Here is a 14,003-nt window from a genome sequence, read left to right as displayed (position 1 = left end):
ATGATGTGTGAATGAAATGAAAAGTAGAAAAAATGCCGGCGTGAACTTTATTCCAGCTCTAAATTTAAATTGCACTTGAAAACTAACACGATTGTTTGGAATCAGATGTAGCTGCGATCAAATGTTACAGTCCGAAAGTTCCCTAAGATTTCAGTTGAGGCTCATTTAACAGCTAATCGGAGTAGATAACTAAAATCGAAACTAAAATCTGGCAACAGTTTAGAGTTATTTATGAGTAGACATGGACATGGCGACTATTGCAGAGCCACAGGAGAAGATTTCGCTCAGTAGTTATGCGAAGAAGCATGTAAGATATGGAAGTATGGCAAAAGAAGGAATGAAAACTGAAAAACACATTAAACATATTGTCCAACCTGGTGATACTCTGCAGGGATTAGCTCTTCGATATGGAGTTACTGTAAGTTTTTGTTTATTTACGTTTGTCCTCCCTTCTTGAATATCGTTATTTACAAATGATAAACGCTGCTTTAATGTTGTAAATTTGTTCTGCTTTTATTAACTATTTAATTTCAAATTTTATTAGTTGAATTTTTCTGAACTGACCTTCGACCTAGTTTTGCACTTAATCAGAAAAAAGTAGAACGCATAGACCTGTTGAAGAAAATACGATTTTTATCTAATTGTCAAATGTTTTACACGGAAATATTCCCAAATTTGCTAATTTATTAGAAAGAATTGATTTCTTATAATGAAATTTAATTTTATTCTACATCTGTAAGAATTTGTGTTTTTGCCCTTTGCATTTCTAAAGTTTTTCGCTGAGGACATAATTCTCGAACATTTTTCAAATTTGGGATTTTCTAGCCTACAAATTTAAGTTCATAGCTGTAACTTTAATTTAGTATCTCTTCTATCTTTCCAGACCTGCTTTGTAAATTACATCAATTTAACATTTCTGCAATTTTTAATAATCTTTGTAAATGTGTTTAACAATGAATGCAGAACTTAGATTAAAACTTGAATTATATATCATTAATGAATTTAGAATGTATATGCTTCTGTAATGTTTAGTGTTTGATATTTCAAGTTACAGTTTAATTTTTTTTTTTTAAACATTAATTTGACTTGTTAGCTAGGTGCTTAATAAACTGCATGTCAAATTTGAGGTTAAGTAATTTTTTACCCTGTATTGAACCTGGAAGCTGAATTTTATAGTGTCTTTATGTTTCAGAACTACAACTTTTAGAACCATCGATTGAATTTTTAATTTACAATTCATAAATTTAGGTATGAAACATATCTTAACATGCAACTTTTTTCTGTGAATTTGAGAAAATAGTGTTTTTCTTTGAAGATTTTTGCTTAGAGTTTGATTTAAAATTAAAGCACTTAAAACTTCTGCTTTTTCAAGTTGACAATAGTTTGCTATCTTATTATATATTTTAATTTCTAAATATTTTTTAAAATTATGTATGCAGCAGTCAACAATTTAAGATGTTAATAAAATCATTTTTCAAGGTTTAGTATATTGGATTAAAAAGTAATTAAGCAATTCTTAAATTTGAGTGAGCTGTTTGTGATAAGGTATATCTAATACTTAACTTCAATTTAATTTATTCTTGATTTGTTCAGTTCTATGTTAACTTTATAACACTAAAATTAAGTTTGCTGGTAAATGTTATTTGCGATCCTATGCTCATTCAAATCTGAATATGCATTATTTTTAAACAACTGTAGCATAACTACTACTATTATTCAATTCCAATTCAGTATTATCTAAGAAATGTTAACTTGATTACATCAGGACGTAACTTTTGATAGCCTAGTCCTACGTTGGTGGTTTTTGAACGTGATCTATATATGCCAATAACACACACATAAATATAAACATACCTACTTTGATGGTTAGTACACATTAAACAGTTGACTTGTGATTTATGACTGCAACTTTGTCCCCCTCAGGCTATTGCTACTCAGTCTCAATCACACACAACATTCACCTGCATACACTAGACTGCTAATAGGACATAGCAGCGACAGTGCACACAACCATGTTCTTAGTACAGCCCTCACAATCAGCATTCAAGGTCCAGTTATCTTAATACTGCTCTCCAGGATTCTCGCAAAAAATAACAATGAATCCATGAGTGTAATCCATTCATTGAATTCTATCACAGATGAAATTAAGGTGTAGGAGTATTGTGAAGTAACTAACACTACAATCATTAAATTCAAATTTAGTAGTATTTAAGACATTTTAAATCTATCTTGAGGTACTTTTTGATAGATGATGGTTGATATTGTCAGTAAGATCCTCCCCACGCAACTAATAAAGCATGTAGACAATTTTATATATATATATGTATCTCTGGGCGGCCTTAATGAGGGAAAATTTAATAAATGGTAGAGAAAGATTGAAAAGTAAATTGTTTTGACTTAATTTCTATTTACCAAAATATATTTTTAAATGTATCCAGATGTTAAAACTGTATAATTTAATTATTGAAAATTAAGTAAAATAAAATCTTCAATCTTTCTAACAGCCTTATGAAACATTTGTTACATTTCCTAGTTGTAAACACCTTGGATATATAAAATAAAACACCTTATATGGAGCAATTAACATATTTCATATTATATTTTATTACTGAGTTAAGAAAAACTAGTTAATTTTTTAGGTGGGGGGGGGGAACATTTTTGTATAGTACGTTCATTATGTTCTTATTATTTTTTTCGTATGTTCTAATAAAACGAAATGTGCTGTAAATCTAATATGCAAAGTAATAATAAATTGTAGTGCATCTACCACTATGAATGTACAACTGTAATTCACTAGTACATAAGACATGTTAACTCGATTCTATGTTGGGGTACCTTTTGATAGATGAAAGTCGAAATTGTCTATAAATACTGTCCCCACATTGATAACCCGGACTTGATGTGAACACACCTACCTTGACAGAAAGTCCCACTTTGATTTGACACGCCTACTTCGATGGATGGTCCCCATTAAGCAGTTGACTTGCTACTTATGACTGAGATATTCTCCACCTCCTCGCGCTGTTGCTATTCAGTGTCGATCACCATGTCAACCTGTATACACTCGACTGCTAATGGCAACACCGAAGCGACCATGACCATGAACTTAATGCAATTATCACGATCAGCATTTAAACGTACGGTGATCTTAATACAGCTCTCCCGGCTTCTCACAAAAACAGCAGTGAAACAACTAGTGGTATCCATTGATCAAATTCTGTCACAGATATAATTCTGACGGGGGAGTACTATAGTGCGTCTACCACTATAAAAATACTATTTTAATTCACTAGTATATAAGGCATTCCAACTCGATTCTATGTTGGAGTATCTTTTCATAGATGCAAGTTGACATTGTCGATAATAATCAATATTTTAATTTAGTCTCGTGTTCAATATAAATTTTATTTACATGTTAAACTTTATTTTTCATTGTGTAGATGGAACAGATAAAAAGAGCTAACAAAATGTGGACTGCTGATAGTCTTTTTCTACGTTCCTCCTTAGACATTCCTGTAGACCAAGAAGCTTTTATCGTTTCTTCCATATCTTCTGCACCACAGACTCCACAGACATCTCCAGTGAAACATCCTAGTGAAAATCAAAATGGTCATTCTTTTATTAATTGCCAAACTAGTATTGACTTATCAGATATTCAATTAAATGCAAGTATTACAACTAATAATGGGTTAAATGGCGTAGAAAAAGAAGAAAGTGCTGCAGACTTTTTAATCAGAATTGATAGTCACATTGCACAGACTAAGGATAAAGTACTTAGATTACAGCACAAAGTTGTGTAAGTATAATTTCTTATTTTAAAATATAATTAAGGAATATTGATTATTTTAATAATTGAAAAGAGAACTGGAGGCTACAATAGATTCAGTTTATTTATATTTCATTATTGAACTATTAAGATTTGAGAACAAAATTTTTTATTCACTATAATGCGAATATTAATATAAAGTAAAATAAGTATTGTAGTTTTATTTATTTCTTTAATTAGACATTAGAAGTTATTAGCCAAAGAGATCTGTAAGAATTTGTGTTNAACACATTTCACAGAGAGATTTGCCGAGTCGGGTCAGGGATCCCGAAACGAAATTCAGATAACATTGAAATCCGTTTAAATATCATCACCGATGAAATATCCGACAATGAAAGAATTTCGGCAAAATCGGGATTTTGGCTTGTAAAAAAAAAAAAAAGAAATGCCGAACTCAACCTGAATTTGCCGACTGGATCATATTGCTGGGGGGGTGAGACACCCCTCTCACCCCCCCGTTGGGGACGGGCCTGCATTTAATAACTACGACAAATACACTAAATTAAAAAAAATATTAACAAGAACATACAAACATTTCAGTATGTGTTTTTTTTTTTTTCATTTTTTGTTCTCCAAAAACTTAACTATTTCTTTGTGTAACGAGATCTATATTGATTTGTTTAAAAAATCAAGACTAAGAACAATGATTATATTATTTACAAATTATATGTAAAAATTTTTAATTAAAAATTGATTATTTTGTTTACTTTGTCTTAAATAAAGTGAAATTATATTACTTTTCTATGAAAAAATTAATTTCTTCTTTCCTTCTACTTTATGAAAAATATATACATTATATCAATCATATAAATCCTGAGCTACATTTATTTAGACATGTTTTGGTAAATGAACATTTTTTTTCAGAGATCAAATTGTTATAAGATTAAAATTTTCTGACACTTTGATTTAGTATTTTTCTGTTTTGAAATTTTTGTGTGAATATTTCAGTATATATATATTTTTAAAATTTAGTTGAAAGTTTAAAGAAAATTTCNCATGTTTTGGTAAATGAACATTTTTTTTCAGAGATCAAATTGTTATAAGATTAAAATTTTCTGACACTTTGATTTAGTATTTTTCTGTTTTGAAATTTTTGTGTGAATATTTCAGTATATATATATTCAGTATATTTTTAAAATTTCAGTATATTTTTAAAATATATTCAGTATATTTTTTAAATTTAGTTGAAAGTTTAAAAAAAATTTCAAAATTTTCTTATTAGTTATGTATTTTTCCTGCTTCTTTTTTTGGGGAGGGGGCAGATGGGTACAGCGCATAGACCACTCAAGAGCTGCAGGTTGTACATTCCTATTGTAAACAATACTGATTAAAACAAGCAACAAATGCTCGCTAAGCTCCGCAGCAAACACCTTCAGGTTTAATGCCATGTGTTAGGACTTTACTAAGATCGCTCCTGCTTATATATTGATCTTCTAACTTGTGAGCTAACTGTTCTACAATCCTGAAGTGGTACTTCTTAATTTAAAATCGCATGATTTCATGGGCTTTATCTATAGGACACAGTTTAGGGCAGTGATTCTCAACCTTTTTTTTTGTTACGGCACACTTTTAACGATTTCGAAATTTGATGGCACACAATGAAAAAAATTAGATTAAAAATTTTTTAATTAGGGTGACCCGGGGTAATTCACGATCACTCTGTTTCTGGGGTAAATAATGATCACCTAGTGTGGGCCTACTGTTGAGATTAAAAAAATGAGATAATATTGAATAATCATTTAAAAAAAATACTATGATTACGCAAATATTTTTACACTCTACTTTTGTCTCAAGACTTTTACAGGTACAAAATAGTAAAAATGGTGGAAAAATACAGTTTGAATTTTATTCAAATTGGTATAGTAATTGTTTTTTAGTCCTATTTTATTAAAATACAAATGAGCAAATCATAATGAATTGCAAAAATTTAAACCATTAATGTTATTTTCTCATAATTTATGCTTTACGATTTTTATTTCTTACTTTTCATTTAAATTAGTTACATAGTTAGTGCCTAAATAAGCCATTTTGGTACACAAATTTCCTTTTGCAACAAATATTATCACAAAAATCAGGGTGAAAAACATTTCATCTGATATTCGTAGTTAGACTGCATTATCTAAAACAAGACATTTAACAAGAAATTAAACAATCTGAGAAAAATAAACTGCAATATAAAAATTATACACATTTTCCATAGATTGACTTATGCTTGCTGTAATATCAACTCATGCAGAAAAATATTTATTCTATTTTAATGAGGGAGCAGGTATTACAACAGTCACAAAAAATAAAAAAAGTATGCATTTTGTTCTTTAGTTAACCCAAAGTGTGATCAAAAAATATATTTTATTTGTAATTAATGTTAAATATTTTCAAGAAAATTCAAATTTAAAAAATAATTCTAAATTTTTTTTTTAACAAGATGAGTACTTTCCTTCAAAATACAAGATACACAAAATATAGATTAAAAATTTAATAAATTAATTTCTTACTGCAACAAAGCTATCACAAAATCTTCAAATTACTTCAGTGTCCTGATCATAATTCATTTCAGCATCTAATTCTTCATCATCTTCTTCATTACTCTCACTTTCATCATCATCATTATCATCATCCTCTTCTTCATCATCATCTTCCTCAAAATGCTAAATTAAAAAGGTACAAAAAATTATTTGCAATAAATAATCTGTCAGATATTGTCAACTATTTTCTAAGCATATANCTGTGATAATAATTTTGAATGTGAAACAAAATAATATGTACTACAAAAGCACGTTTATTAAGGGATTAATTATTTCCATCGACTAATTTTTTATTAGTTAGTAATAATTATTTTTTTTTGCTAGTTATTAATTGTTAGCTTGTTTTCTATAGTTATTAACTGTTAGTTTTTTTAACATTAAGTTATTTTTTGTGATTTCTTGTTGACTAGTTTTTTTGCTAATTATTAATTGTTAGCTTAATTTTTGTTAGTTATCCTTTGTTAATTTGTTTATTAATTGCTTAGCTTACTTTAATGATTAGCTCTTACAACATTTTTAAAATTTTGTGTCATATACAAGTTAAACACTCCCATCTTATTTTAAGATTGTCAGAGAGAGAATAATTTCCAACAAAGTTGTTGTCAGGATCCTGATTCCTCTCCCACGCATTTGATTGACCCCTTGACCTGAGGGTCAGAGGGTGAAGGACACTGCAGGTGTCGTCCCCTACATTGGGGGTGGAGCAAAAGACTGTTTCTTATGGGAAAGAGGATTTTTTTAGAGAGGAGATTAGTTTGGAACGCCGAAGAGTAGAGTTGTAATTGAACGATGATAGATTGAGTGTGAACGAAAAAGAAAGGGAGCAGTTGCGCTCCAAGAACATTATACTCAATAGCTCATGTATCTATTTGTAACTTTTCTGTAAATAATTCTATAATCAAGAATTTAATAATAAATAAGCTATAATTGAAATGATCCTTGGTCATCCTTTTTGAGGAGTCTTTAAAAACGAACCAAGAGACAAAATGTCTCACAGTTGTTCACGCGGTTAAACGTGGAAAAATTATAAAAAGTGTATATATATATGTATGTATATATATACACTTTTCTTTAATTTAAACTTTACTCATTATAGAAAAGGCATTATAATTTTTATTGTATCATTTCTAATATTTGCGGCACATTTTAAGAATTTGGCGCCACACAAAAGTGCCACGGCACAGTGGTTGACTGACTGTCTAGGGAGATAAGAAACAATTAACGTATGCATGTATTAAAGTCAAAATAATCTAAATTTTATCCTGGAGAAATTTTTTTAAGTGATTACTAAATTTTAAATTTTTAAAATACTGTTTCAATTCACTTCTTAGGAAATCTATTTTTCAAGAAACATAAATTCTAAAAGGTGTGCATTAATATCAGTTTTAATGTATATGTGTTAAGCCAATTTTTGTTACTTTTTGTGTCTTAAGTATGGAAAATTTTCTTTAATATAAGATTCATGTAAAGTTTGTGATTGAAATTTTAAGCAACTTATAAATATTGCTGCTCAGTAATTGATATGAAAGATGTAAGAACACATCGATTTAATGTATTTTGTAGAAAACTGAAGTTTGTTTGAAATAACTCTGAATTTTAAATTTAAAGTCATTTATAAAAAATCTTTGAAGATACTTCCTGAATAATTTTATAGCAGTTAGTGAATTTGATATTGTAGAAAATATCATCTTATATTTTGACTATTTTCTTTTTCTCTTAAATGCTTGACATCTTTTTCAAAATTCTCATTTTTCAATATGCTTGATTGTTGTTATACATATTTATTTTCTTTAATTTATATTATTTATAGTCTTAAAATTTTCAAAGATTTTTTTAAGATGTGCTGCAATTTTGAAATAAAAGGATTTTTTTTGTACAGTGGGTGATCGGTTAATGAACATAATCCGTTCCAAGACTATGTTCGTTATCCGAATTGTTCGTTAACCGATCATCGATTCACCATAGACTTCTGTGTGAAATAGATTAATTCGTTCTGGAGACCCTAAAAATTAAATTTAAAAAAATGTATAATTTTTTAGTAAGTTTTTCAAAAAATAATACATACAAATAGTCTTGCATATTTATCAGTCCTTTTCATTTTTTGCTTAGGGGGGCGTTGAAGAACATGTCCAAAGTCGACTCAGGGTTTCCTCTTTTTCAGGATTTTCCGGAAGTAATTAATAGCATTGTCGTTGTTAAGATCCCCAACCCTACTGACATCAGCTTGGTTTGGGTGCCATTCTAAGACCATTACTCTGACATCCTCCCACTTTTTCAAAAGATCTTTAATGGCAGATGTCGGCATTGGTCCTCTTTCGTCTTCCTCTTGTTCAGAAGGAGACACATTGCGCTGTGTTTCTTGGTGTTCTTCATTCAGAATTTCTTGGAGTTTTTCTGTCAGTTCATCTTCATGTCCCATTATGAGCTCTTCTGTGTCATCCTCGCTCACCTCCAATTCCAGATCGCTAGCAGTTGTCAAAATTTCATCCATAATTTCAGGGGTGTCTCCATGATCATCTCCTTCTCCTTGAACGAAGGATGGACACAGCTTCCGCCAAGCAGAAATCAACTGTCGCTGTGTGACTTCTGACCATGCCTTTTGAATGATATGAATAGCTTCAAGAATGTCAAATTTTTATTTCCATAACTTTTTTCAAATCATTGTTGAGGAGAATTGGCTTGCTTCAAAACACCAAAACAGCTCGCGAGTGTACAATTTCTTGAAAGCCTTAATAACCTCCTGATCTATCGGCCAAATCAGCGAAGTCATATTCAGAGGTAGAAACTTAACTGTCAGCCAGGAAGAGTCTGTCAACAAATTATCTTCAAGATTCTTTGGGTGTCCTAGTGCATTGTCCAATAGCAGCAGTGCTTTAAACTGCAAGTCATTGGTATCAAGCTAGTCTTTGATGCTCGGGGCACAAACTTTAAATAGCCATTCTCTGAAAAAATACTGCGTGACCCATGCCCTCTGATTCGATCTCTACATTACTGGCAGTTTGCTCTTAATTATGGAATTTTTTTTTAATGCTCTGGGATTGTCAGAGTGGTAAATGAGAAGTGGTTTAAGCTTCATATCACCACTAGTGTTAGCTCCCAAAAGTAACGTCAATCGGTTTTTCATAGGTTTATGCCCAGGAACACTTTTCTCATCTTTCGTGATGTAGGTACGGTTCGGCATTCGCTTCCAAAACAAACCAGTTTCATCACAATTAAATATTTGTTGTGGACGATACCCTTCTGTTTCAATGAATTCTTGAAATTTGAGACAGTACTTCTCAACTGCTTCTTTATCTGCACTAGCAGACTCACCAAGCATTAATACAAGTTTAATTACAGACCTTCTTTTGAACTTTGTAAACCAGCCAGTGGTAGCCTTGAATTCTTACTCCTCGGATGACGAACCTGGAGTTTGTTCTTTCAATTTCTCAAAAATTTCTCTAGCCTTCTCTTGAATGATAGGCATACTAGTTACATCTCGTTTAATTTCCCGTTCATTTATCCAAACTAAAAGCAACCTCTCCATTTTATCATGGATGGCACTTCTTTGCTTCGCATATGTGATTTTCATTACTCCTTCAGCTGTTGAGTCTTCTTTATGGTATCTTTCTTAACTAATATTGTGCATACTGTAGACCTGTTAAAGTCATACTGTCTCGCAACATCAGCCATTTCAAATCTGTATTGATTTTAGTCATAATAATAATTATTGAATGACCTTTAAATTCATAGTTAATTCAAGTTTCATTTAGTAATTATCAATACTAAATATGCTTTAAACATTTCTCCTTTCAGTGATCTTATTTTGTGTGCGAAATGATAACAAATGTTCAATATTTATTTTTTTTCAGGCCGAGAAGTGTTCGTTATAATTGGTTTTGTTCATTATCCGAATGTGTTCGTTGTCCGAACACAAAAAATCTTTTGTGAAAGTGTTCGTTAACCGATCTGTTCGTTAACCGATCACCCACTGTACTAATTTGATTTTTTAACAGAAAACGAAATTTAAAAAATAACTGTTTCATTAGGTTGCTGTATATGTTTTTATTTTGTTATTTTACTGATAGATAAAAATTATTCGAACAAAATAAATGTTTGTTGCATACTATTTGCTTTCTTTTTCTAAAAAAATATTGCGTGTATCATAAGATTGTAAATACAATTATGAAACTACTATTCTTGTCTTTTTACTCCTGATTTTTTTTTTAAAGCAAATTAAGTCTTTTACAAATCTTACTTATTGTTAAATATTCTACAGTGGTGTTTATTAAACACACTCTGTTATGGTTACCTTAATCAAACTTTATAGCTGAAATTTATTTCATGTTCTTATTATAGAAATGACTCATTACATTTTAAATTTTTCACATATTGTAATGATAGAAATTATTAATGAATAATATTGGAATTAAAAAATTACTTTTATAATATCAGAATTAAAAAATATTACTTTCACAATTAAAATTTTTTATACATTTTTATTCTATACTTTCTTTTGTAAACGCAATGTTTCTGTTACTTTAAATTAGTAATTGTTGTAATTAAAAGTATTTTAAAGCAAAATATTAGTGGTAGGGAAATTTGTCAAATTCTGCCACAGGGTTGATGAGTTGAATCTTTAAAATAATCATTAAAGGAAAAGTAAAAATTTTGTGCATGGTCAGCAGGAAAACACAATAATTAATAATTTAACTTTTTTTTAAAAAAATTCCTCCACCACCGGTTTTAACAGCTAGTTTAAAATAAAATAACAGCTCCTGTTTTATTATTTTTTTAAAGCTATTTTGAAGTTGTTTTTTCTTACCTGGAAATTCTGTTTTAGGTATTCTGAAGATGATCTTCATAACTCTAGAGATGGATTTTCTCCCCGTATGAGCTACCAATACCAAACTACTAGTCTTACTGGTTCTTCGTCACTTAGTAATCTCAATGTGGATCCTTCTATAGCTCCACAGCCTGTTATTATGACTAAAGGACGAAAAGTTAAGTCTTCCCTAAAAAAGCTTGAAAGGCAGCAAGATGAAATATTTGAATTATAACTAAGGTAACTTTCTAATACTCTTTCTTTCTTCAGAAATTGGATATTTTTGTGAAAGTTTTCAATATTTTTTAAACATTAATTTTACCTTTATGAACGTTGAACTTAAAATAAAAATTTTTAGGTGAAATTTATTTTTAGATAAAAGTTCTGGTAGTTTCTATGTTATCATTAATCTTTTATTGTATTATAAAGAGTCTCGCAAATGAGATGAAGAGCAGTGCTATTTCCTCGATTTATTATAACCTGACTAAATTATTTTACTTAAGTACATTGTCTATCTAAATAGTCACAGGTTTTAAAAAGAAAAATTTTAATAAAAGATTTCCTAATGATTTTTAATTTTCTTCATACTATTGGCAATCGAAGAAGCCCGGTGGCTAAGTGGTAGCGTTTCACGCTCCTGTGCCACAGGTTCTGGGTTCAATTCTCGGGAAGGGCAAGGTTGACTTAGCCTTTCGTTCCTTCAGTGGATCAATAAAATGAGTACCAAACATACTTGGGGGCTAATTACTGGGGGTCCTCTATTCGGCTGACCACCACCCAACCGGAACATCTGCTCCTGCACCCCAGAGATCAAGGTTAAGAAAACTGAGATGGGCACAATAGGCCTTGGCCCTCTATGAGCTGTCGTGCCACTGAGTTAAGTTTAATTTATTGGCGATAAAAAGGGGGGGCTACAGGTCATACAGAGTATTATTCTTAACCTATAACTACACTAGGCTTTCTTTCACAATTAATATGTAGATAGTCATAGAAGTAGGAAGTCTGTTCTTTTCTGTTTTGATTTTCAAACCAATTTAAATTTTTTAAACTTTGAAATTATGTGGAACTTGAAATTTCGTTAAACATACTGCTAAAGGTAAGCATCAGAGAAATTTTAAAATATAGTTTTTATATTCGAATTGGCAAAAATATTATGGAAGAGGGAAACATCATAATACATTCTCATATATCGAAGCAGAGAAGAAAAAAAAAGGGGGGGGGGGTGGCTCTAGACTTGGAACTGGCCTTCCCAGATAGCGTATTTGTCTGTTGCAGTTGTGAAAAGTTGTAAAACATGAGCTGGCCGAAGACTCCCCGTGTACTAAATGTTGACTGATGCATGTTAAATTTGTCGAGTCGCAGAGTCCTCCATGTTCCCATAACAAATCAATACTCCTGGGGGTACTGATCCAAGAGTTTCCTTGTCTTCTGGATTAGTTCAAAATTGCAAGGCTATGGAGTTGAACATTAGTAGTCGTAAACCCAAAATTGGGTCGGCCGTTCAATGGCGAATATAAAACATGAGCTTTCAGAGTGCTGTTTTTAAAAGAGAGTTTTATTAAAAACTGTCTATGTGATTCATGTTTAGAGGATTAATAGTGATTTACAATTTTAATTAACTTAACCCTACACCTACAAGTGCCAAAACTCTGCTCTGATCATGATGGGTTTTTACACTGTCTTAAAATGTTCTCTGAAAAGTAAAAAAGCACTGCTTTGCAAGAAAGTTTTTATATATTTTTTTCCCCATTTAAATGATAAAATATTGGTTTATAATAAAGTACAAAAGATAAAAAATTAACACTGTTTTGCAATAAAAGTTATATCTAAAAATTTACTCAGTTAAATTTATTTATACCGAGTTAAAAATCATTTTATTTAATGGAAAAGCAATAAGTTTAATATTTTAACTCTGCTTTGCTACTAAGCAACTGAAGTAGCTTGGCAGTTAAATAATACTAAAGTGATATATAAATCGTAAGACTAACAATCTGGAATGTGAACAATCGATTGTTAGTCTGGATAGACTAACAATCGATTGAATGTGAACGTCACCAGACATATGCCAATTGTTATCTGCAAAAGTAAACATGTTAGAAAGAATATTAGTAATTGTTTCAGAATATTTTGTGCATCAATGGCCTTTTATTCTGCTATAATAATAGTTACGTAATACTAAACGTGAAAACCACTTTATTTGCTATATTTTGAGCCCAAGAATTTTCTTTTTCAGGTAGATAAATGGAAGTGGTGTTAGCACTTCTTCAAAGTTTTGTTTGTGTATACTACATATATTGAAGCAATATTAACCTAGAATGAAATTTACACAGAAAAAAAAATATATCAACACTGCATCAATGATTGAACTGTTGTTAATTAGAAATTTTGGTGGGACTTTGTTGATTCGCATTGTAATTAAATTCATAGTCATATTTATCTAATCTAATTGGTACTATTATTTGTGAGTGTTACATTTTTGCTCATTTTATTTGTTGTTTTAAATTTTCTTAGAAAATACCATTACCACAATTAATATTTTAAATACGCTTAAGGCAAACTAAATCCAAAATTATATAAATATTGTATAAATACTGAACAGTAGAGCATCATTTATACTTTAAAATTTGTATAACGTATTAATGCTAATATTAAATTTATTTTTAAAAAAATCATTTATAGAATTGAGACTATATTTATTAGGGGGATAATAGTCTTAATCATTTCTATTTTCTGTAACTGTAGTTTTCATAAAATTTTACTTTAGCTCTATATTTTGAGAAGAAAGTAGTAGTGATGGTTATTAGATAATAATTAGATGGTTATTAGTTTTATTATCATTATTTTTTTG

At 30.1% G+C, this 14,003-nt stretch overlaps 1 protein-coding gene across 1 annotated transcript; it reads left to right on the top strand.

Annotated features, from left to right (window-relative positions):
- Positions 1-223: 223 nt before the first annotated feature.
- LOC107446391 (lysM and putative peptidoglycan-binding domain-containing protein 2) lies at positions 224-13,744 on the top strand (the record flags this gene model as incomplete). The annotated part of the gene is given in 4 exon segments (XM_043044285.2): positions 224-418; positions 3,441-3,796; positions 11,174-11,395; positions 13,389-13,744. Coding segments are annotated over 3 exon segments (750 nt in total). The 3' UTR covers positions 11,391-11,395; positions 13,389-13,744.
- Between the last annotated feature and the right edge of the window lie 259 nt (positions 13,745-14,003).

The sequence above is a fragment of the Parasteatoda tepidariorum genome, chromosome 10, assembly GCF_043381705.1.
Source record: "Parasteatoda tepidariorum isolate YZ-2023 chromosome 10, CAS_Ptep_4.0, whole genome shotgun sequence".
Classification (NCBI taxonomy): Eukaryota; Metazoa; Arthropoda; class Arachnida; order Araneae; family Theridiidae; genus Parasteatoda; species Parasteatoda tepidariorum.
Note: the sequence above shows the minus strand (reverse complement) of the source record. Positions and strands in the feature narration are given on the sequence as shown.